Source organism: Kryptolebias marmoratus, linkage group LG13 (genome assembly GCF_001649575.2).
Source record: "Kryptolebias marmoratus isolate JLee-2015 linkage group LG13, ASM164957v2, whole genome shotgun sequence".
NCBI classification, from domain to species: Eukaryota; Metazoa; Chordata; class Actinopteri; order Cyprinodontiformes; family Rivulidae; genus Kryptolebias; species Kryptolebias marmoratus.
The window spans coordinates 7741612-7767081 of record NC_051442.1 but is presented as its reverse complement, the minus strand read 5'-3'; the positions used below and the strand labels follow the sequence as shown (position 1 = coordinate 7767081).

General features: G+C 37.7%; 1 protein-coding gene across 2 annotated transcripts in view; it reads right to left on the bottom strand.

The window, feature by feature from the left end:
• LOC108238972 (rho GTPase-activating protein 26) overlaps positions 1–25192 on the bottom strand; it is a 65802-nt gene extending 40610 nt beyond the window's left edge. The window contains exon 1 of one of the 2 annotated variants that reach the window (XM_017421379.2): positions 25039–25192. In XM_017421379.2, coding sequence (XP_017276868.1) covers positions 25039–25192 — 154 coding nt within the window. Of the gene's footprint in view, positions 1–15896; positions 16033–25038 lie in introns of those variants that run through there. The other variant, XM_037978883.1, reaches the window with a different exon arrangement.
• Positions 25193–25470: the final 278 nt, after the last annotated feature.

Genomic DNA, 25470 nt, shown 5'->3' with positions numbered 1-25470 from the left:
TTTCAGAAATCTTGAACTATTTTTCAAATAGGTTTAAAACTTACTGAATTGACCCCATTAACTATAAGATAGAAAATCATTTCAACTATTTGTTTTTTTTTCTAAAACATGAGTTTTAGTGTCTTGTTGCATTATACGGTACAAATATTTGACCGCCAGTCTCAACTCACGTTCCTTGACAGCATGCACTGTTATATAAAAGCTAATAAATCAACCAGTTGTGGCATCCTGTTGTGCCATGGAATTGTTATTACATTGTAGAACTTAAATTTGTCAGTTCCTTGACAATGTTTCTAACAAAATAACAGGAAGATCACATTGTACTTACAGTGCATGCCACAATAATAATCTCTATTCTGCTGCTCTTTACAGTGAAATATGACTCTATCCCTGTCTGTTCCAAATGACTTAAGTGTGCGTCACCTAAAATAAACTAACATGCCTGCTGTTATGTGTAGCTTACTTGCCCTTGAAGAACGTTGTGTTAAAAAATGCTGGCAAACTGTTTGATGAGGTAATGTAACTTCTTAGTAATGTAAATTTATCATGTGCAATAGCATTTTCAATAGGCATCATGTTGATTGATGCTGGCAATGCTGACAAATTTGGACACACGCGTGCATACACATCCGCGTTAACATACACACACATTCTCCCAAAGGAGAACTCTCAGCTCACTGAAACTGTGCTTTCAAATCAAAACCACATTGTTGGCTGATACCTTACTCTAAAATAGTGCCAACAGAAATGGATTACTATAAAACAGAGAAAGAAAGAATCACACAGTACAGGAACATTGTCCAGAGTAAAAAAAGAAAAGGTCTCCTCACAGATGCAGCAAACAGTAAAGCTTTACCATTTAAGGAAATTATTTCAATGAGGTAATTCACATGTTCAAGTTTTAAAATAAGGCAACCGATGATGGTGATGTATGAGTAATACACCAAAGGAAGCAGAGTTATTGTAGATGAGTATGCTAAGGATAGCAAACTGTAACTGACAGACAGCCTGAGTTAAAACGCGTGTTTGTGCTTTTAGTTGGTAAGTCACTTTTTCGTGACTAAAAAGAAAACTAATCCTCAAATGCCCATGGAAGATCTGATTTAGTTGCCATGTAGGAGAAGAAAGACAATGTTTTTAATGTTTAATAACCCTGTAACCCATGTGTTGTAAGTCACAGTATATTAGGTATATTTAACAATTAGCCCAATTAAATACATAGCCCATGTGAAAACAAACAAACAAAAAAAAAAACACTACAGCTGAATTACATTATCATACATGTTTCATCTTTGCAGCACTCCATCATTGGGATTGCGGTGTGAACTTGATATAAATGTGATAAAAACATTGTAAAAAAATAAATAAATATCAACCAATAAGTAGAAAATATGTGAAACATTTTGAATATGCTAGAACGAATTTGCTGTTCAAAGAAAAATGAGCTATCACATGAAGGGTAATAGGATGATGCTCTGCAGTCGCTGCTTTTCAGTATTATTTCATGTGTGTGATTATGTCCAGCCAGAATGGACAACAGAAGATAGGCAAAACTAAAAATAGGTGACCCCCATTGACACTGGCCTTGCTGTCCTAAACGCCTCTTCTCAGACACTTCCAAGGCAGAATTCCTGACATGCCTTTGTCCTGCTACTTCCTTCAAAGCTCATGACACCAAGCAATGAAGACACAAATGAAAAGTACCATGCAAATAAAAAATGTTTATGTAAATCATTGGGAACTAACATATAAACATTCCTTCCACTGCTGAGAAGAGAAAACACCTCCCGTGCATTAGAGCCTAAGTGTTCTTTTATAGTTTTGGAGTATTAAATAAGATTTTAAATCACTAAGAAAAACTTGTGATGTGTCAAAAGATGGTGACATTGGAGTGCTTGTCACCACAGAAAAAAAAATCATGAATAATTAAAAAGTGGCATTCCTTGAAGGAATGCAAATTATGGGTTGCTTTTCGTGCAAAAGTTGTAAACAAAAATCTTGTATGTTCCAGTAGTGCTTGGGGATGTACAGTACAGCAGAGTACAGGGATGACTTTCATCAACTACACACTAAACTTCAGTTTAATATCTAATTTTTTTTTCTTTATACAGATTAGTCTTGTTGAGATAATTGTATGCAGAGTTTCCCCTACCATTATCCAGAGGAGCGCCCCCCCCCAACGAGACTGTCCGCCCCCCCTCAAGAGTTTCACGGCATGTAGTCATTTTAATTTAAATAATTAAAATATCCATCCATCCATTTAAATTGGGTTGACTCAAAAATCAGTTGTAGATGTACATCTAATGATTATGTCTTGAGAGTTTTATTAAAATCTGCCCATTGATTCACAAGATATTTCGCTAACCAACAGACACACACACACTTACTTGTTATTTGGAGAAAAATAGTGGGAAAAATGATGTCAACCCAAACGACATCAGTCACATGTTCAGTACATGTTTTAACACTGACGTGTGAAGAACAGTGACCACTGCAGGAATGTGGCATCTTTCTCAAAATCACAGTGAAACACCCATGTACCACTGTAATCCACACAAAAAGGCATCTGTAATTAACCACAACCATCCAGCAGCGAAACAGGCCACTCTGTGTGTTCACATACACAGTCAAAAGAATGGGCCAGTGTGATATCAACAGGATATCCAGCAGTAGCCTGAACTCTGGAGTTGTTTTGTTCCATACACATGTGAATAGAAACCTTATTCATCATGTGGGACAAGTACACACACACAGTAACATATTCACACACACACACATGCATACTATTCATTTAAGGAGACAATGACAGATTTTAGTCTGTTCATCCTATTATTTACATGACCCAGAAGCCAAGAAAAGAATGTACAGACTATTTTATGTCGAAAATTTGCACTGTACACTGAATGTAACAAGTATATTTTACTCTGAAAATAAAGAGTTAAACTTGGGAGAGGTTCTCTTTAGGAAATGAAAGGCATACTGGAAATATTGCTTTGTGGTTGCTATTGTTCCAAAAAAAGTAGCAGCATTATTTTTATTGTTTGCTCATGTAGCCTCAGAAGGTTTTAGACTGTTTGAATCTCTTGCAATAGTGTCTTACATCATGGCTGTTATGCATTATAACTGAAATCTATTATTTTATGAAAAAAATCTTTTGTGTTTTTTTGAGCAAACAATCAGCTGCTTCAAAAGTTATATAGCATAACTTATTGTGTTTAGCAAACTATTAGCTTGTTCACCATATGTTACAATTTGAAAACACTTAACAATTACTGCTGAAATGTCTAACCATCCAGAGATTTTGTAATAACCTTATTAATGTAAAATTCTCAGTTTTACATTGATTGACTCAAACAGTCACAACTTTCACTCCTTCAAAAACAAAGAACAAAGCATTCTCTAGATGTTAATAGGTTAACACTCCTGCCAATTCTTCCTCTACTAGACACCCAATTAAAATCTCTCTTTGTTGGCTGGTTTCTATTCTTAAACAGTAACCAATAACAGATTACATTACTTGTATTACTCATGTTGTGGGGAACTTAAATCTGTTAAAGTAATTTTATTCTCCTTTGTGTCTCTTTCTGAGGATAAAAATAGTTTCTAAAAGCAAAACTTATTCTGGTGAAGACTTTAAAAAAGTCACGGTACATAGTACGTCAAGGTGATATTTCACCAATTTAAGGTTTGGGTAAAACTTTCACTCAAAGAAACATTTAGGTAGATTCACTGATTAGTACAAAAAGAAGGAAACTCAACCGTGTTCAAAGTGTAGGGAAAGGGAACACTGAAAGGTTCACAAAGAGAGAATGTAACCAATACCAGAAAGGTCAAGTTTGGTTGTGGCCTCGCATTTGTTCAGTGTGTGTCCTAACTCAGCTATAAAGCATTAACCGCTCTATATTGAAAGGAAAAAAAAATATTCTGCGTAAGAGTATCTGATTGAATGTTTAGTATAAACCTTGGTGCATGGACAGGCTTTCCTGTGGGACACAGCATACAAGGTCAGTTTGCTGAGTTTAGCTGAGAGGAAAGTTTACCGTCAAGGAAACAATAAGACACAAAAGCAGGGAAAGTGTCTGAGGGAGTGAAAAAGCTAGGTAGAGGACATAGCTTCTTTCCGGTGTTACCATGGTAAGTGAAGGTTAAGGGAAAACAGAGGTCAAAGGCCACTTTTCGTCTGTCCGTTCTGCTATGTCAGCTTCATAGGAAGCTGACTGAATTGGTACACATGACGCACAACATGTACTGGGTTACTTGACTTTTTCCAAAAGTGGTGCATATATTTTGTTTTTGTGATAAAGCCATTTCAGATCCACAACTTTTACCACACCGTAAGCCATCAACACAGCTGAAGTGGAGTGTAGCTGAATTAATTTTTAAATCTATATGAACAAAAATCTTGTCATGTAGTCCCTGTGCTAAATAAAATGGCCAAATTTTTTTCTGTCAGAGCAACGCTGAAAAATAAGTAAAAAACAAAGGAAATTTGACATTTAATTTATATAACTATAAATTAAAGGACAAGAACAATAGTGGTTGCCTGAAAATTCAAAATGTAATCAAGAAAAGCTGTTGCCAACCTTTTCTTACTAATTTTGAAAGCATAGACACTGATATTATTGTTTCTTTTTCTTTTTTATTACTTATAAATAAATGTGTGTATGACACATACAACAAATCCCCCACTCTCGCCCCCCAAGGACAAATATTTGATCAGAAAATGTGCATCCTCCCATCCCTACAGCTAGTTTAAATAATAAGTTAAAATTAAGTTAAAATAATAGTTCAGATGCTCTTTGTGGTGTTGCACTACCAAGCATTTACTACATCCTTTCTCACACTGCCGATCTACAGCATGTGATGTCTGTGTTTCTTAAAACTCCTATAGGTTCTAGTGCTTTGAATTGTTCCAAAGTCAAATAATGATACACATGAAAACACACACACACATTTGAGCAAAGTTTGTGCATGCTTCTAAATTACACACCAACTTCCCCCACTTATATAAATACTCCTGCTGGTAGGTTGAACTACAGGGTGACACTTAGACTTGACGTCTAATACCACAATAATCTCCGCAACAGACGTCCAACACCAGCCAATAACTGTCAGTTTTATTTTTAAACAAACAGTGACCCATAAAGACCAAGGAAGAAGGAAATTTAGCAAGACTAATTTCAAACTTTAGCTGTAAAACTTGACCCTGACTCAAAAAATGTATCCTTGTTCAAGTAAAGATCGTGGTTGCAACTGTACAGATAAAGATATATAATACAACTTTTAATCTGGGTTACACCTAAACCCTTTAAAATCAGTTCCAAAAATCAGTTTCATGGAAATGAATATGCTTGGTTTACATGTTTGACCTACTGGTCTGCAAACCTTCTGTTCTTGTGTTTAACATAATAATGTGTCCACCAGCAGCAGTATCATAAAAGCATGCATCATAAACACCAATAGGAGAGAAAAAGAGCTACACTGCATCTTGGAATCGTGATGGTAAATTAGAAAAACACACCGGTCCACTCAGTGCTCCACATTTGGAACCAATTAAAACAAAGCAAACATGTGCCGACACATGACACAGAGCTGAAAGTTGACAAAGCAGATCCAGCCTATGAATACTTACACACACTGGAAACATTCCCTTTGTCCCTCTCAGCAGATGGCTTTCATCACATCTGAATGTGTCAGAGAAGTGTTTGTCTCAGGGGACGTGCGTCTGTGTGCATATACTCTGAACGTTTACTGTATTTACCCAGAAAAGAGCCAGATTGTTTTTATTCTATTATACACCTAATACATCTACACAGTTTAAAAAACACCACTTGCAACTTCATTTGTGCATGAAACAAACCTTTAAATGAGAGGTAACAAACTTCAAAAACAAAGAAAGTCCAGTTGCCTTTAAATGCAGCACTGAGCATTCATTCCTGCTCAGTAACAGTCAAACTGCCCATCCCAGACAGGAATCACATGGAAGGAATTACAAAGATTTAAAGGAGGTGGAAAAAAAATGAAATCATCTTTAAGAAATCTTTTTTTTTATTCTCACAGAGGTTGTAAAGTCAGAGGAGTGCTGCTCTTGTTTATCGTGGCTTTTCTTTGACCTGTAATAGCACAATGCTCATCAGAATCTGGTTGAATGGTGGTCAGAGCCCAACGAAGCCATGAACAATGGCTAAATAAAGCCTGGGAACAATGACAAACAAAAGTCCAAACAAGAATAAACAGAGGGTTAGAGAGTAAACTGGGGGCAGGACAGGATTTGGGGAAACTAAGAAAAGCAAGAGGAAGCAAGAACTACAACTTTTGAGAGAGAAAGAGGAAATTGACCTGAGTAACAGCTGTAAGGGTAAGAAATGTCTACTGTTACTAAATGAATTAAGGAGTCACAGAAGACAGAATTTTAGGATTGATGGTTTATTGAAAACAAAAATATACTAAGAAAAAAAAATCTACAATTGTTTAATAGAATTTCATTTCACAATTAAAATCAGCTCCATGTTTATTAGATGAGAGTATCTGTGCAGCTGTGTGCCACAGAGTCTGAATGTCATCTTGAGTTTTGGCGTTGTTGCCATTTTCAAGCATGAAGTAAGATTTAGGAAAACAAAAACTTCTGCTTATCATCATTTTGAGCTCTTACCCGAATGAACACACCTTTTCATCACAGTTTCAACATAGAAAGGACTGAATTTTAGCATGCCATCCTTATTCGATGCTGTAAAACACAAAACCTAAACTAGCTGGGCTCTAACACAGCAAAGTAAATGTTATAAAATATTATCAGCCTTTATTAGACCTAGAAAACTTTAAACGTCCAGTAGGATTAAATGTTGATGAATTTATATTATTTTGTCTAATTTGGAAGTTACAGTGTAGCTGGGTGAACTGGGGTGAAAAGTAAAAACAAAAAGAAGCACTGTACATCACTTAGGCTTTCACTCTCTCTCGCCTCTTGTCCCAGGCCGCATAGCTGTCGTATCCTAGCAACATGGACAAAAAAGCCAGACCATGACAATGTGTAAACAGCTTATCAGTTTCTGTTTTCTTCATATTTCTTTACTTTTTTTACCATCTTTCATTTTGCCTTATTTCTCACATTACTTCTTGTTCTTGTGAATGTTGTTTTGTTGTTCTGTTTTCAGCCCTGTGACTCTAACCCCCCCCCCCCTCCATACCCCCCAACAAACTGTCTGTGACTCCCTGTCAACCTCTTTCTCCTGCTCTCATTTTGGAACTGCCAGCCACGCCTGCTGCTGACACAGCAAACAGACAACCAGGGAGGTTTTCCTCACTTGTTTTTAATTTTTTTTTTTTTTGGGAGAACATTTGTGGGGTGAAATCATCCTACAGACCGCTGGCTGCCTCTGGAAAAATCTGCAGCAGGAATTTGGGATAATCGGACCTGGAATCCAACAGGAAAACACACGGCCAAAAAATGCCCAGCTCGGGCTAAAAGTGACCTTGTAATTTAAAGGAAATCACCAAGTGCCTTGCCAGTTTTATAGCATATTTCTGTAGTGAGGAAAACAGAGAGACACCACAAGTATCTGTGTCTCTCCCCAGTAGTATTTGCCCGGAAGTGTTTTGCCACAACTCCAGGGATTTGTATCCAAGATGGGTTTGTAGCTAAACATTAAAACACTGATTATCAAATTAAAGGCCAGTGCTGTTGACACAAAGAGCACAAACAACTGATTTGTCACAGTTTTGCAGTGTTTTTAGTAAAGTTGATTTGTGGGTTAAACATGACATATTTTGTCCTATAGGCTTCCATACTGAATTTAAATACAACTGCCTAATCACAATGTCCCTCATTTAAAATATTGCAAAACTATGAGATATGCCACATTTTCTAACGTTTAACCAATCATGATATGTATTCTGTAAATGTAGGCTTCAAGGAGATCTGGGAGGTCAAACCAGTCTGGTATGAGTTTAACCATGTCATTACTTCCGTGCATATCACATGTTCTGACATCTGTTTTGTTTTGTTTAAGGCTCCCTTTAGTTTATTCTGCAACAATGCTTTATTTGGTTTTGTTAGCCAACATTAGCCTGCCCCATGTGGGCCCCTAATGTAAACTTTGTATCGAGTTAGTATAGAGTTAGAGCTGATCTGGGAGCAGCTTATTTTGCCAAGATTGACAACAAAAAAACTGGTTTGAAATTAGAAACTGGCTACGAACGAGCACTGGATCTTCTTTGGGTGTAAAGTTGCAAAGTCATGACCCCATTGTGGGTCATGAAACTCAGTGGGTGGGTCCTGGGATAATCTCCAGAAAAATTTAACTAAACCTAAAAATGACTGCAATTGCCAAGTTTTTGCCAGAAATGTTCAATGAAAAAAAAACAGCAGTGATGTCAGGCTTGCAAGTCTCTACTATGGTAATTTTGCAGGTCAGAAAGTCATATATATGTGTGTGTGTGTGTGTGTGTGTGTGTGTGTGTGTGTGTTTTCTTTATTTAAATCACTTGATGCTTTTCTGAGGAAATAAAAACAAAAAATCCTAACAATCTGTTTCACTGAGTCATTCCTTCTTAGGGGTGGAACGGTGGACTAGTGGTTAGAGTTGGTTGCAGGATCATCTTCTGGCCTGGGGCCTTTCTGGGTGGATTGCATGTTCTCCCTGTGCACTGGAAATTGTCCCTAGGTGTGAGTAAGTGTGAATGGTTGTTTGTCTTGTTATACTCTACGTGGACCTGTTATGAACTTGCGACCTTTCCAGGGTGTACCCCGTTTCTCGTGCAGTGGCTACTGGATATACGCACCAGCTCTCCGTGACCCAGAAAGGAGAAGTGTGTAAAGAAAATGGATGGATAATTTCTACTTATGTAAACACTTCAAGCTTATTTTTGTTCAAAAGGGACATCATTGCACTCTGCAACTATCCCATCTTACTAAAATGTTACAAAGTTAGGTAAATAAGCCAAAGAAACTGAAAACATCACTTCAGAGAAACAGTGCAGTCCACTAACATCTCCTCTAATGGCATTCCCTGATATGACATCCATGACCTACAAGTAACCCAGGCATCCTCTTCAAAACAGGAAATGCACTATAATATTCAACCTTCTCCTGACACAGAACTCACAGGGAGTAGAGAAGATGACAGAAACACAACCTGGCAGTAATGTGCATTCAGACAGAGAAGGATAAACTCCCACTGACAAAGTACAAAATACAGAAAGGGAAAAGGCCAGAGAATGACATATTAGTTTCCCTTCTATCTAAGAGACTTTGTGTTCCTACTTGAGGTCATGGTGCAAGACAAACTAGATGCCAGTCCAACACAAACAGAACTTTTGAATAAATCCAACTGTGGCAATAATGCAAATGAAATGTTTCTTTTTTTTTCTAGCAGCTCAGTCCAAAGCCTTTGTCATAACATAACTTGCTTAAATGATGAACTTACACAATTAAAATTCTTTGAGTATTTCAGTAGATTTGAATGCAAGCCCTCATGACACAAGAAGAGAAAAAACCTTCTTTAAAGTTATTTTGCTGCAGCAGCCTAGACAACATGAGGCCCGTTGGCCACTCTTTGGACCCAACCAATGTGGTAGCAGTGGTGACAGGAAAACAAAAACACTAAAAAGAGGGTGGAAATCGCACTAACCAGATTAGTGCCAACCTCCAAATAGCCTTTGTCCACTTCCTTCACTAGAGAAGACACATATGACCTTTGGCCCAGACAGCAGCACAAACATACAGAACAACACTGCCTATACCTTTCTCTAAGAGTTAAACTGATCTACTTAAGTCAGATGATGGGGTACTATTTACAAATGGGTGCTTGTTAAAACATATTCATTTTGTGTTCTGGTAAGAATACCTTATGTAGGTTTGTCTAATATAAAAAGTTTAGGACATTACAAAACTGGAGTTTTAGGCAAAGCTTTTGTGTGACATTAACCAGGAAATAAGTCAGCAATCTCTTACAAACTTGGCTAAAATTCTACCTGACCTCATTAAATCAAACCTTATGAGGAAAATAGAAGCAAGAATAAAAATAAAATCCAGCACAAAAAAAAAAAATAAATCCCTGAAGTCCATAATTGACAGGAAAATATTTGAGGCTACTCATCATAAGGCTTAGTTTGATGTTTAGAAGAAGAAAAGTCCATATATATTTTCAAAACGGCATGCAGAAAATGAAATCACAGAAAATGTGAACATTTAAAAATAGACAACCGAGGCATTTCAATGATAAGTGAGGGGTTAGCCTTAATTGTAAGGTTTAATTTCAAAACCCATGAAAAACTACCAAGTGAAAAAACCCAAAAAAATTATCCAGTTAAATGAGTGACTGTTAGAAAAAGATGCTGAAAAAGACAATTTACAGCTGTCTTTTGTCGTGTATTAACATTTAATAAATGTTTTGTGGTTGCTTCATTGTTATTCATAAAATCGGTTGTTTAAAGGTATTAGTTCTAGACACTTTTAGCTATTTAAACATTTCATGAACAAATCGTAACTAATTACTTCTGGAGATAAAATCTATAAAAAAAATAAACATGAATTTCTTATTTAAACATTCTGCCACAAGACTGAATTCATCATACCCTGGATGTACAATATACACAATTTTAACAAAGGTTTATCCAAAGTTTATAGCTGCCACCCTTCCTACTTTCTTTGTCATTGCCTTGGGAAATTTGAAACAAAAAGTGCCAAACAAGAAGAGGAAGAGGAAAAGGGTTCTTCATTTAGACTATTTTCCAGCCTTTTTTATTTATTTATTTATTTATTTATTTATTTATTTATTTATTTATTTATTTATTTATTTATTTTGTACTATAATACTGCTAAATATGTTGTATAAACCCTTTATGTCTGGCTAAATTTCCTTCCCTCTTTCCAATGTTTCCTGGGGGCAAAGAAATATACATCTAAATTGATATTCTTTTGGCTTCATTACTGGGACGCAATGTCTTTAGATCAATGCCCAACCCCCAAACAACCCCCATCATCCCCAGCACTGAAACCTCCACTTTTAGCACACCACACCCCACAGAAACCAAGTGCCTTGTGTCTGTAATCTCCCTTCCCTCTTATCCGCAACCCTCATTAATCTTTTGTTCTCCTTTTTGGTTCTTCTCTGTCGAGGTGCTATAGGTTCTCAGGACAATCAGGACAAAGACTGGCTTTTTAGTCTAGGTTCTTCTTCTGAGGCCAACATAAAAGAGAATGAAACAAGACACACTGAGCAGATGATGAGCTTGGGGGTTCAAATTAAATCAGATAACAAAGGACAGGCTGTCCTGCTAAGACAGCCCTGCACAAACAAGAAAAAACTAAAAACGGTCTCAATTTAATGATGAAAATAGCATATTATGAATTCAACCCATCTCTCCCTTCTTGTGGAAGTTTTATAGCCTTTAAATACCTTTTTTGTCCATGTGAATTTAGTATTTCAATTCTAACAAAATTAGAGAAAATTGCATGTTATACCACTGTTAGAACAAACAGAACTTTGTATATTAGGTTAACAGGTTAGCTCCAGCATTAACAGTAATAATCTACTTGTTGTCACAAACATTTAGCATACATCTTTGGCATTTTGTCCTTGAAGTTGAACACTATTACTTTAATAAACTGAAGTATAATCTGTTAGTCATGTACTTGTACTCACAACCTTTGTTCTTTTAAAAAAAGTCACCTGCATAAAATCCAGTGAATATAATAGCAGTAAAGGCTCACCGTGCTAAAACCACAAAAATCTACCTTAAAATCAACTTGAGATAAAAAGAAATTTTTACCTCAAGTTTCAAACTGAGGTTGAAATCTCAGCGTCAAACTAAGTAATAGGACTGGACAGTCTACGAATAAGACTTCAAAATTGTGTTTAAACAAGAAAAATCCCACTTCATTAGATTTGTTGTTTTGTTGTCTTTTTGAGAGGCAAAACCTCATCAATAGCTACTCGAAGAAACTGGAACAGCTCCAAGCAGCTGGAGATCACATAAAGATTCCAATTTGTGATGGTCTGTTGACAGTGAAAGGGAAGCTGACGTTACATGACCCACAGTGTACAGCAAGACAAATAAGATTTACATTATTGTGGTTCAGACATTTCAGCCATGGGCCAGAAAATGTCCTTTTATCACCATGTGATACCTCTGCAAGATTCCTGTGGTCAGCTCTTGAGTTGAACTTAGCACCTCTTAATGTCACATATTTGATTTAAAAAGATGATTTTTTTTTAGGTTTAATGGATTACTTTTCTACTCTATAATTAACTATTTTCCCAGTGTGAGTCAATGTAAGATTAAATCTACACAAAGAATAAACTGTACATCTGTACATTATGACACTTTGCTTTCTTTGTCTAAACACAGAGACCACATGAGAGAAAATAACTTCTGTATGACAAGAATTTTCTTTCAAATCACCAAATACACCAAATAACATTTGTGATGGTATTTAAGGTTTTTTTTTATTATCAACTCTCAGTTGCAAAGAAATATTCTACAAAAAAGTTGTTTCTAACATGAAATAAAGCACTAATATTTGACTACAGGAGTGAAATGGCTCAACTGGAAATAATATCACAAAATGGTATTATTGCTACAAAATACACAATTACCACTGGAGAGCCATGCTTACTCAGCTCAATAATCTATTACAGCTCAAACAACAGACTGCAGACTGACCACCTACAACAAACAGAAAGCCTTCAGCAACATGGATCAGTGAGTCACCTTTGACCTCGTTTTTGAACTGCAAGTACAGAAACAGCCTAGGAAACTTCTAACAAATGAGCAATCTCTTGATAGACCTGGCAATGGAAAACTTGGAAAAGACTGCAACAATTTGAAAAAGCCAATCAAGCTGGTTAGTACCAATGGGCAATGTCAAGAAAAATCTTTTTGTTTGTTTTTCTTTGAAAGAAACTGCAGTTTAAACTTCTCTATAAATAAATACTGTAAATATACTGAGAGAAACTCTTTGTTTCAGGACCTTCTTCTTTTGGCTGCTCCCTTCTGCATGGGTTGCCACAGCGAGCAAACGCCCACAAAAGATTTGGTGATTGTTCGGCAATGACCATTTAGCTACCCCCTTTGTTTCATAACCTTAAGTATTAAAAAAGACGAAACAACATGCTTCAAATTGAAGAAAACAACACAAATGATTAAAAAAACTGAATAGATTATTGTGCATTATAAAGTTGTTTTCTATTTACAAGAATTCCTTGTGCTTTTAACTTTAACGACAAGTACCATTTGGCTTTAATACTTCAATTTTTTTTTCATCACACTCACTGAACAGAAAAAAATGCTCAGAAGACTGAAAGCAAAAAAAAAGATGGAAATTATATGGAACATTTAATAATAAATAAATACACACACTGCTAATCCTTCAATTTAGGAGGGGCTTCTCCCATCTGCTACCAGCAGAACCCAAAACTATACTAAAAACTGCTGCAGTTTCCTGCAGAGATGGATAAATCCCTGCCTGTTAAAGTCAATCCTCTTCCACACACGCCACCATAAACCTTCAGCATTTTGAGTAATAGGCCTGACCTTTTGACCCTCAGTCTTATTAGTGCCCACAGTCTGGGTCTACAGAGTGTAATCAATGCAGGCTATAATGTTTGAAAAACACAACTTAAACATACAGTAGCTCTAAAATTAAAAGTGTGTTTTTAAGTCACTGGCAGAAAAATGCAACACATATCTAAGAGATTAACCCTCGGAAACCTTTGAGTGTTGGATGGCTTCACACCAGGAGACCCTCACCCCTTCACCCGCCCCTATATGTGAGTGTGTAAATAAAAGTGTGCATCAAATATACGAGGGTGTGACAGAGAGTAAGCCCAGAAGGAAAGAGCAGTAACCTGGGGATTACATATTCTTAGCGGGGGGTTTATTTTCGGAGCAAGCAGGGCAAAAACAGACACCAGCTGAACGCAGAGACGTACGCTGTTAAATACACAAACACACACTGCCTAGCTCGCCCCGCCAGTCAACTGTGGTTTGTTTGGTTTGCTTCTGGGCAGCAAAGAGACAGGTCTCAGCGCACCCTTGCATAAGTTTAGTTACGCCCAAGCAAACTCAGTCAAAGTGACTAAAACTCACAGTTAAGTTTTAAAATCATTATGGGAAACAAAAAGATAAAACATTTTTCACTTGCAAAATCCCTCAACTAGCTGGATGAAGGCGATGGAAGTTAAACAGTAGCAGATTTCCTTTCACCAACAAATTTGGCTCTAAACTAATGCAGGCTGTACATTATGTCCTGAAGCATGTTTTCAAGGACATTTCTTCATTTAGTGTCATCTTAGGATAACACTAAATGTTAACACTACTGACAAATTCTTCTGACAGTAAAAATAAATGCTCAAGCAAAGTGTGAGTTTTCTGTTTTGTTTATTTCAAAGACACAGCAACAGATTGTAGAGAAAAAAAAAAACTTCATTTTAATCTGAATGACATATGTCATGCTGCACTGGTCATATGCCTTTGCTTTCCTACTCTTTTAAAACCAGTCTAGACTTACTGGCTTTATTTTATTGATGCAGTCTCCATCTCTTTGCATCTCTGTCCAAGTCTGCAGACTCTTTAACAAGACAAAACAGTTACACAAACGCCATGCCTCGGCTTGGGTCACCGAAGTCAATAATGGGGTTTGCCTTGAGACCATTTTGCATTCACGTCAGGTGTTTGGGGATCATGAAGCTTTGTGGGTAGTCCATTAATCACAGGGTTCAATCCCAAAACTCCTTCACATGTTAAGAAACTGAATCCAAATGAACTCCACCTGCTAGCTCACTCACACACTTTGCTTGTGAAACTGTGTATGTGTGTTGGGCGAGTAAGTGAGAGAAAAATCTGAGTATACTCTAGACCGTTCTGTTTGGAAATACATTTCCCAATATTCTCAGAATCAAATGTGTTACTCACATATAATGTACCACCCGCTAGCAGTTTTCTCAACCAGAATATTACACTAGCCCAGTACGCTTGGTTCAGACTGATGCCCAGTGTGACTACTTCATTCACTGTCTCTTTCCTACAAAAATAACACAACCTCTGACAAAATGCATTTCTGAATCTGACAGGGCAAGCAGTTGTGTCTGTTGTGGTAAAGAAATGAAACAATGAGAACGATGAAGCAAGTTCAAAGCTCCTGTTTAACGTGTGCTTTTTCCTCATCCGCTGCACCATTTCCAACAATAGTCTTTAATAACTATACATAGATACAACGGACAATGAAAACAGAGAGAAAAGCCAGAGGGAAGACAAACTAATGGGTATTTCCAGAAGAGACTTAACAAACAAGAATGAGATGGAGGTGAATCAGGATGCCACTAAAATGTTTGGCACACAGTGAGCGCAATGGCTGCTCAGGAAAAAAAAAGAGGAAACATCATAAAGGAAAAAAAGAAGAGCAGAAGACAAATATAGAGTGCAAAATGATTGTTTTGAAAGGTCTCTGGCCAAAACTCTGACCAAAACCTGAGATTGATGAAGGCTTTTTCACCACTTTTATATAACAGAAACATAAAACTGGATTAAACTGTGACGATGAGCCTCGTGTGAAAAAACTTGCTGTTATACATACAGTATCCATACATTATGCTCAAAAAGCAACATTTTCAGACATATAATTCCTCATAGGATCTAAATTATCCACAAAATAAGGTTCATCTTTCCATAAAATGTTCTTTAAAAAAGAAAAGTTTCCTTGAATTACAACATTAAATCAGTTTATAGTGACAAGAGCTTTTTTTTAAAGAATGTTCCTTCCTGTCTGGAAAACAGAAAAGGAAAGGTTCAAGGCTTGACTAAGAGAATTTTTTTAACATGGACACCTAAAATGGAAAACTTAGGAAAACAAAACAGCATCGATTTCAAGAACCAAATGTAATCTTGCATCTTACCGAGGTCAAATCGTGCACATTTCATCCAGGCATCCTGGCATCCTTTTCCACTTCTGAGTGATTAATGAGCATTTTGTCCTTGTTTACTTTTATCCATTTAAAAGTTAGCCTGCTTGGTTATTTCCACTTCTTTTCCTCTGTGTCACCCTCAAGCTGCTCTGTTTACTTTAGCATGTCAGATGGCACCGAGCATCAGACCAAGCCTCGGGTCGGTGACTCAAATCTGCATTTTATTTCCTCGTGCCAAAAACGAGTCTTGCCCTTTTGTGCAAACTTCAGTGCAAATAACCCAACTAATCAGCTACATGGCAGATAAAGTTACCAACTCACACAACCGGCCCCCACAAACCAACCAATGGAAGTTGGTGGGAGCAGCTGGAGGAGGATAAAAGTGGATAAAATTTGAATCAGGAATCCTCCACTTGTGATGACAACTGCACCTTGATCCTGCAGAACCTGCTCAGTGGAACACGCCAAAACTTGTTTTCTTTAGCAATAAAAGAATGACAGCCACAGCAGTCAAAACATTGCAACAAGGAATGATATTTTCAACAATAGTGTTTTGGAGTTAAGCTGAAAAATGTAGAACTGGAAAATATGTTATGTGGCTAAAATGTTACATGGAAACTAGAGAGACATGTCAGTTAAAGGTTAAAAGTAAAGTTTGTATTTGATTTCTGTCAAAAACTGGTCATCAAACTTCACAGTGGTAACATTTTGGAAAAAATTTTTTTTTAAAATCTGAAAAGAAAGAAGATTTAAACCAAAACTACTGTTTAGAAATCGCCTCCCTCTTCCTTTTAAAAAAATTGAAGGTTTGTTCTTTCCTTCATCAAAGAAAGCATTGTCGCCCCCGGATACAATAACACCCAGCTTTCACCTTACAACCTCTAGACTGGGTTTCCTGAAACACCACGTCTGATTCTGATTGGCTCTCCTCCTTCTGTCTCCTCTCCTTTTGTTGTGACTCATTCTGAGACCTTTGATGTGGAGAGGAAAATAGCTATTTTATCAACAACATGTGTCAGCATGTCCTTGTGTACTACATGTGTGGGTGCACTGCATGCGTGTCATTTTGCTTGGATTGGATCAAATCTGTCCTTTTGCAACTTTTCGTGCTAACTTTAGTGAAGGCAAGAAGAAAGGAGTGACTTGTTACCTTGGAAAATACTTCAGGTAAAATATGAAAATAAAAGAGAATCAAAATGTTTGTGCGAAACGTGATAACTTTTGCAAGTCTGGACAGCAAGTTCTGAAGTAGCCTGTTAAGGGTAGCATCTAAGAGACATACCTTTGATACACCTCCAGTTGTAGGTGTTTTAGCTCATTATCACTTAGTTTGAATTTCAGTCTGACAGCTCAGCCCTGCAGTACAATCAAATAGTCTAAAAAAAATGACCTAAGGCATAACATAAACCTTTCTCTATAACACTGATGACGATTTGAACAGCCAGTTTTTGAAAATCATGGCCTATTGTTATGTGTACAGCTTACAAAACTGCATTCTTACTCATGCACATCATTTTGTTATTTACCTCTGCCCACATCATACTCACCTCGACTCTCTGGTTTGTCCTCGCTTTGATAGTCGCCCCCACAGTTATGATTTAATCTGCTGGAGAGCACTTTTAAAATTAAGATCGGCAGATTTGGACCTTTTTAATCTTTTTCTTTTTTTTCACCATCAGTGTGATTTTTAAACATGGATGTCAGCCTCGAATGTTTTCTCCCCAGGGACAACTCCTGTGCAGAAGTAAAAATATAGCTCTAGCGCTCGTGAGATGGGTTGGAGACGGCCACGGTAAAATACAGATGGGTTCGAGACGAGTTTGAGACATCCACAATGATTCTCGGACTAGTCGGTTAGCAAATTTGTTGCACAAATTGTTTAACACGATCAAATTTAGATGACAGGACTGCATTCTTCTGTGACCCACGCAAGGAAATTGAGAACCACTGCAGACTCCCTCAGGAATGCCAATCGCCTACAAGTCGCAGCCCAGTAATATACTACTTTTAGGTCTGCAAAATTAGCAAAAACACAAGACACAAATGTACTGAGGAACATTTGATTTTTTTCTAAAATAGTTCAGAGGTTTGTAAGAGACTCCGCTGATAAGAAAACTCCAACTGAGTTTACTAGGCGGCAGGGTATAAGCCAGGTACAAATGTTTCCTACTCTCCATCTGCTGTTATTACAGTTGCAATTAAGCTATTTGCTTCGATAACCACCTGCAGTGAAACATTTTCTGGACAGCTGTGAAACACACAGCTGTCCGTTTTATGCTCAAACAGCCACGATCAGGTAGCACTGTGCGGAAAGTAAACGAGCATTCCTCAGAGTTCAGTTTCCCACTTTGCTTCCTGCTCGATTCCAAGTGTTGTATAAGTTTTATAGTGCAGTAATAGGATCTGATTAATGGGTAGCCAGTGAAACTGCTTTTATACTTGAACTTAACGTTTACTGTTGAAGCATTTTCTTTTTCTTTTCGAACGCGCACAATGAATGCGATGACAGCAGTTCACGCGCAGTTCAAGGAGATTCTTGACTAGAGTTGGTTCTCATTAGGCTGCAAGAATTTAAAAGCAATAATGGAACATTTAAGACAAGTACTTGTTTTAACTTTGGACTGAGCAGAAGTACAGAAAAAAAAAGGTCACGTACAAATTCTGAATGCATCCATATAAAGACACACCACAGCTGCTGCTTACAGTTTTGTAATCGTCAGGAGTATTTCCATGAAGGCGATGTGGTGATTGTGCTGCAGCGCATGCAGTTTAAGTTTAAACTAACTACCCTTCATGTGTGAAATCCACTTCCTTTTTTTATATCCGTGTGGTGTCTTCAGTACTATCATTGTAACTAATCAACAGCTTGTGTGTACTTAGAACTATAACTTGAAAAAAAGTAGCCCATTGCTTTTTTTTTTAAGCTCCTGTTTCAGTTCCTTGTATAACATATCTAACCCTGGTGATCTCAGGATTGTTTCTTTTCTAAATAAACATTTTTGCTCATTGCTCTCTTTACTAAATGCTTATTGTGTCTTTTGCATAGACTTTTTATTGTGTATTACATTCCATATAAGTGGAAACTCTTAGGTCACATTTGGGGATAACATGAGCAGGAAAAAAATATTTGCAGAGACAAATGCAAGAAATACATCTTCACGTCTATACACGCATGCAGCTTTGGGGTTTACATACTAGAAAAATAAAACTCCATTTGCTCATGAGAAAAGTAATACCACTCCTTCTTCTTCTTCTTCTTTTTCGTTCGGCCGTTCCCTTTTTTTTAGGAGTCCCCACAGTGAATAATCCTCCTCCATCTAACTGTCTTCTGCTGAAATGTTGAGTCACTGCACAAAGTAACCGATACGTCTCTGTGATCAAATATTTATCTGCCTCAGTACAGCAGGGATCAGATAGTCTATATCAAAGTTTCTGTAAAAATGATGTTGGGTGAAGGTCTGTAGGAATGGTTTTGCACTTTATCAGTTTTTATTCTTTGTATACACATCATATATCTGCTGCTACTATATGTGCATTTGATGACCTTGCATGTAGCCCCTAGTAGATTTTTAATGAGCATGCTAAATATAGACATAACGACTTGAAGGATATGATTGTAATTAACTCAAACTGAAACTCTGTTTCCTTACATACGCCTCAGCAGTTACCCTGTAAAAAAGTTTAATGTTGCTTACATTCCAATGACCTGTTCTAACCACAAGCTGAATGTTTTATTTGACAAAAAGGGAAGATGTAGTAGCAATGTGAATGGGAGCTGAAAAGATTAAATAATTAAGATTAACTCCAGTGAGATGTCATGAAAAATGTCCAAGTATATAAAAAAAAATGTTAGCCTTTATGTTTATAGCTGAGACAGATTCTACATGTGATGCGAATAAAAGTAAACAATATAAATTCTGCTTTATATTATTAAGTCTTTTCCATTTAAAGAGGCCAAATATCTAGAAAGTATTAAATGTGAGGATTTGCTCCATTTATGGTTTTGTATCATCATCATGTGAATCATCACCATATGAATGAATCTTTGGGGTTTTGGATTGTTGTTCTGACGAAAATAAATCTAAAACAAAGGCCTCAGGAAAGCTTTTCTGTTTAAATGTTTGCTCATAAAACTGTTGATTAAAAAAATGAAAAGGATTGCCAATTTTGGCTAAATCACAATAACAATTTAAAACCTTCCAAGTTGCTTAAGCTGTACAGCATCGTTCCTAAGAAAATACCCAGTATTTTGAAACAAATAATCAGTCAGACAGATAAACTTTTGTTGAGATTTTGCAAAATTCTGCATGCTGTGGGCTTTAACGGACAACTGCGTGTTCATGTTAATCCAGTCTAGGGATCCGTGCAGGGTGTGTCTGTATGAATGTACGGCTGAAAATCGCCTCTGAACAAAGCGAGACAACAATAGCAGAAGAGCTGAGCTAAGTCATGCCCTAATTTCCCACTCCTTCATTCTACGTAACAACTCGAGAAGGACCCCCAACCCCCACTGTGCAGCGCTGCAGCAGAAACACGCCCATGCATACGTGTGTTCATGCACAAGCTGACATCTCACACCAACCTTAACTATTATTAAAAATGCACATAACGTAAGATGTAATCAACACACATCTGGAGGAAAATTATCAATGTGTAGAAAAAGGCAGAGATGACCAACACCAAGCTCATGTGAGATACATGCAAAGGAATGCATTCAGTCTGAGTGACACCAAAAGCCCACTTTCTGTCTTTGGTTCTTGTTTCTCTCTCTTTCCAAAAAGCTCTCCTCTGGTCTGTAAGCTAGGTTTTTATTCTAACCTCCTTTGTAGGCGGTTAAAAAATAAAGTCAGCTTTTAAACACTATTGTGACGTTTTTTGTTTTTTCTTTCGTAGACGCTCTTTCTTCATTTTGCCATGGGATGTCTTAAAAGAAGACTTACTCCTGCCATGCTTGGGAATTAGTTATGGTGTTTTGTGCATTTGTGTGCGTATGACCCTCATCTATCAGCACAGTTGACAGCTGAGCCACTGAATGACTGCCATTGCCTTTCTTGATGCTCCCCAACAGCACTGTGGGTGGCTACAGAACAAAAACAGAAGGTAAAAAAAAAGACAGGAAATGACTTTTGTTGTCGTGCATAAATAAACTGAACTGAAGTGAACTGAATTACTGGTACGATGACTAATACCTAAACACTTCAAAATGAAGCCAGGCATGCAAAAAAGTCAGTCAAGTGTGTAAACAGGACACTTTCATGTAAAAACAACACTAAAGGTTGATATTTTACACATAGTTTTAAGACCAATTGAACAGTTTTCAAACAACAAACTGTACATTGTAATCTATTGTATTGTATGGCATCATATCATATATTGTGTCCTAACTTTACTGATTTGGCATTTTTACAAATTTTATGCATTATTGTTACAGCGGTTTAATGTCAATAAATACACACACTAATGATTGTAAAAACTTTAGTATTATTTGTTTTTCTACAAGTGAGAAGATTCTCAGCAACAATTTTCTTTTTTAAATGCTGGAACTCTATAATGCAGTCTACATAAGATCTTACAAAAGATTTGCAGATTCTTTACAATGGTAACTCACCCCACGGGGTATCGAAATATTAGCAGTTTTTTGAAAAATGCACAACAGTGAGTTGTAACACAAAATTAACCAACATAATAAATCTCAATATACTGCAAAATAGAGCAAAACAAAAATGAAATTAGTATTAGCAAAATAAATTCACTGTGAGCATCAAACACAAAAACAGGCATACCCTTTTGGGCACATATTTTGGCATACGTTCAGCTGCAAATATGGCAACATGATGTGCTGCTGTCCTATAAATCGTATAAACACAGTGTCTTGATTCCTGCGTAGCACCAGTAAATTCTAGGCCAGTAATTAGGGTTTGTTTGGCTGATTAGGCCATGTCATGTCTGAGGTGGAGCAGAGAACCAAACATTTTTACAGCTTCTATAATAACAAGCTAGCTCTGCCCTTAAATGACATCTGGCCAACAAACACATTTGTGAATGTGTTTGTGTGAGTGTATGTGTGTGTGTGTTTGTCTGCAAATACATTCAATCTTCAATCTTCGGAATCTTGTTGATTCTTAGGATCGTTTCGAGAATATTTATTCAAAGGAAACTTTGTGGCTCCAAAATGATTTTGGTCAAACAGAGCTGTTCTGCAAATGCTACATCTGTAACTTCTGCAGTCTATAAATCACTTTAGCACCCACAAAGCTGTAAATACGCAATGCTCGTGATCTATGTGCGAAACCATTTTCCATTTGAAAAGTCACACTTATGAATAATGACAAGTCAGAGCAGCCTACGTAAGAAGAAACAGGACTTTTGACTGACTACAGAACACTATTAGACCAACAAATGTTAAGCAGTTTACTGGCATGTTTTCTGGACTGAGCAATACTTAGTACAGAAATCCACATATGCAGCAAACTAAATAACAAATAATACTGTCCACTCAAGGGGCAAATACACCTCTGCTCATGGTCTACCAAATCTACCAACTATGTCTTTCACTTTCTTAATGTGTAATGTTAAATGAAACCACAAGTAAAAGATAGAAACCTGAAAGAAAAGTTTACCATCTTTTCTAAAAAGAAAAAAAGCCTTATGAGGTTCCCACATGCTGTATCTCTTTTATGGCCAAATAAAAAAAGAGGTGAAGATGGAGCACATAACATTTAGAAGTTAGAAAACAAAGACCCGTTGCAACCAAACATGAACAACAATGCTGAACAACTTCTTGGTTGCTGTATGTCAGCCATCATCCATAGCTGCGCATCAGAAAGCTTAAGGGTACATCATAGCTGCAGCTGATGATTAGTCAAAGCCTAAGGTTCTGTTTGACTGGAAGGCAACGCTGTCACTGACTTTCCAGGATTTGTCCTATCTGGATTTGAACAACCTGACTGTTAGATTACTTAGGAGAAATTGTCTCAAACTCAGGTTCTATCAGATCAGTCTCTGGAAGGATTGGAGTCCCATTTAACACCTTGGGCTCGTAGCCGTGCTCTTTGAGGTCTTTTAGAAAAAAATCTTCTATTTTGTTAAAGAGATCTGCAAAAATGCTTACGTAAAAGCAAGTGTTCAAGTAAATTCATGGGAATGACTGGATGCAGATCATTGTGTCGTAACAAGATAATCAATGCTACTCACTCCACATCTCAGAGGTGATTTGTGCATCTATCAACTGAACCCTCTAACCTCCAGTCAAGTTGTGGATACATCGTCTTCCTTGGATCTTCCCCTTTTTAACGATGACAACAGTTCTGTGTCAACATCACTCACGAAAAAAAGTCCCACGTTGCAGCCTCTCCTGTTGCAACGATTCGCATGTCACAAGCCTTGAAAAGATGCTTCACCTTTAGAGATACTCTGTCATTGTCGGCGTGCGCCAACTGATTTGAGTGTGTAAACCAGCGGCCCATTCAGTTCTTTTAAATGGCAATTTGAAATTCAAGTTAGCACGCCGCATACTCTCTGTCTGGTTGGAAAGAAAAGAAGATCTTTACATGGTGTTCGGCACATCACTCCTGTTCCACAGCGGGTGATAATTCAGACGGCTGCAGATGATTTAACATTGGAGCTGCCAATCTCTAACCACTGTGCATATTGGAGTATGCATGGCAGGAAACGCAGTATATTACCCAAGATTACTGCAAAGAATGCTGGAAGCTGAACAAAATCATGCTCCGCTAACAGCTCCTCAATACTATCTCACTGTAGCATCACACAACCTTCTCACCTTTAGACTTTCCCTTCATTTCAAGGCTTAGCAGGTGATATTCAATTCAGAGTTACAGTTTTCCCTTCAGACAATTTGAGCAAAAATATGACCTTGAATAAATAAATAAATATTTGAAGACTTTTCTCACCCTGTTGGCTCATTTGTTGTGTATTCAGCGTGGCACTTGTCTTGAACGACTGCTTAAAAACCCAAACCAAGACGTGAAACAAACTTGTGGCATGTTTAGTTCAATTTGTATGCAGCTTGTGTAGATTTAAATATATCTGCACCTCAAGGAAAATAAGTACTGAAAAAACACTGTTTCAGAAGTTCAACAACTTCTTAGTGTTTCCAAAGTTAGTGTGTAAATCTTGGAAAATACTCTGAATTTCCAAAATGACTTATTCCATTTCTCTCCGTTGTTAGTCAATTCTTCCTGATTTTGATGACAAAACTCACAGCAACAGTTTGGCTCCTGCATCTTGCACAGTGGCGACATAACCACGCTAACCAAGACACCTGTGGCACTGTGGTAACGTCTGTAACGTTATACGGCATGTCACCCGGAGCACATTTTGCCATGAACACACACCCACCCACACACACAGACACACACAGGCTGACAAAGTGAAACAATACCAGCTACACAGATGGCAAAACAAATACCTCATCCTGGTTAAGATGGTGACATCTGAACTAGTATTACAGCAGAAAGCCAACACTGAACATTTGTACACAAATGGAGTCACACAGTTTTCATGTTTAGGTGCTTGATAGCTTATATTTGTGTGCCTCAGCTGAACTTACTCACTCTTTGGGTCATTGTGTTTGAAAATATACCACATATCGTCACTCATTCCTAAACATCCAACACTAAAAACAAGCATATCAGCAGAGTAAACTCCTGGACATCTTTTAAAAACAATCGAGTCTCCTTCAAGACATATGTGACAGCTCTCTCCCTAAGGACCTGGACTTGTTGTTGTTGTTATCATCATAAAGCAGCAACACAATCACATGAATGCCAGCACTCATCAGTGTTGATGAGTGTAAACACGTCCTCTGAATGTCCCACAAATGTTGACTGATAGGGACAAATGTGCTGACAGCTTGAGAGGACACCATGATCTGTGCTGTCATATCACTCACATCTATACACTGTTCTTGTCCTGTGTGTGTCAGAATGGCTCAAAAGACTTGTTTCTCCTTATTCCCCCCTCACACACACACACACACACACACACACACACACACACACACACACACACACCTGCAGGCGCCTGATTCTGCCAAAGCCATAAACCCTCAGATCTGCTGCTGGCGTCCTCACGGCGCCTGGTTTCTTCACACCTGTCCACCTTTACTCACCTTTCAAAGCCTGGATGAGCGCCTTGCCGTCTTTAATCAGCTCCTTGATGAACTTGTTGGTCTTGTCCAGCTCCAGTTCGTGGGACTTCAGCCTCTCCCTGAACTGCGGGCTGTCCAGGTAGCAGTCGCTGAACTCCAGAGCGGGTAGCCCCATCTTCTGCCTCCTCTTTCACCAACACCTCCACCGGCCGCGAAACGACGGGCCGAGGGCGAACCGGCGAAAAAGAAAAGAAAAAAAACAGCTCCGAGCAGAAGGAGGAAGGAGAAACGAGATGCGGAGGAGGAGGAGGAGGGAAAATCCCGGCGCCTCTGCTGCTACTTCTCCACTACTACTGCTGCTGGCAGTGATGCAAAAAAATAATAAGAGCATGTAAACAACAGGGCGTTTCTAAGAGAAATTTCTACCTACATAACCTCAGTATTCTGTTTTGA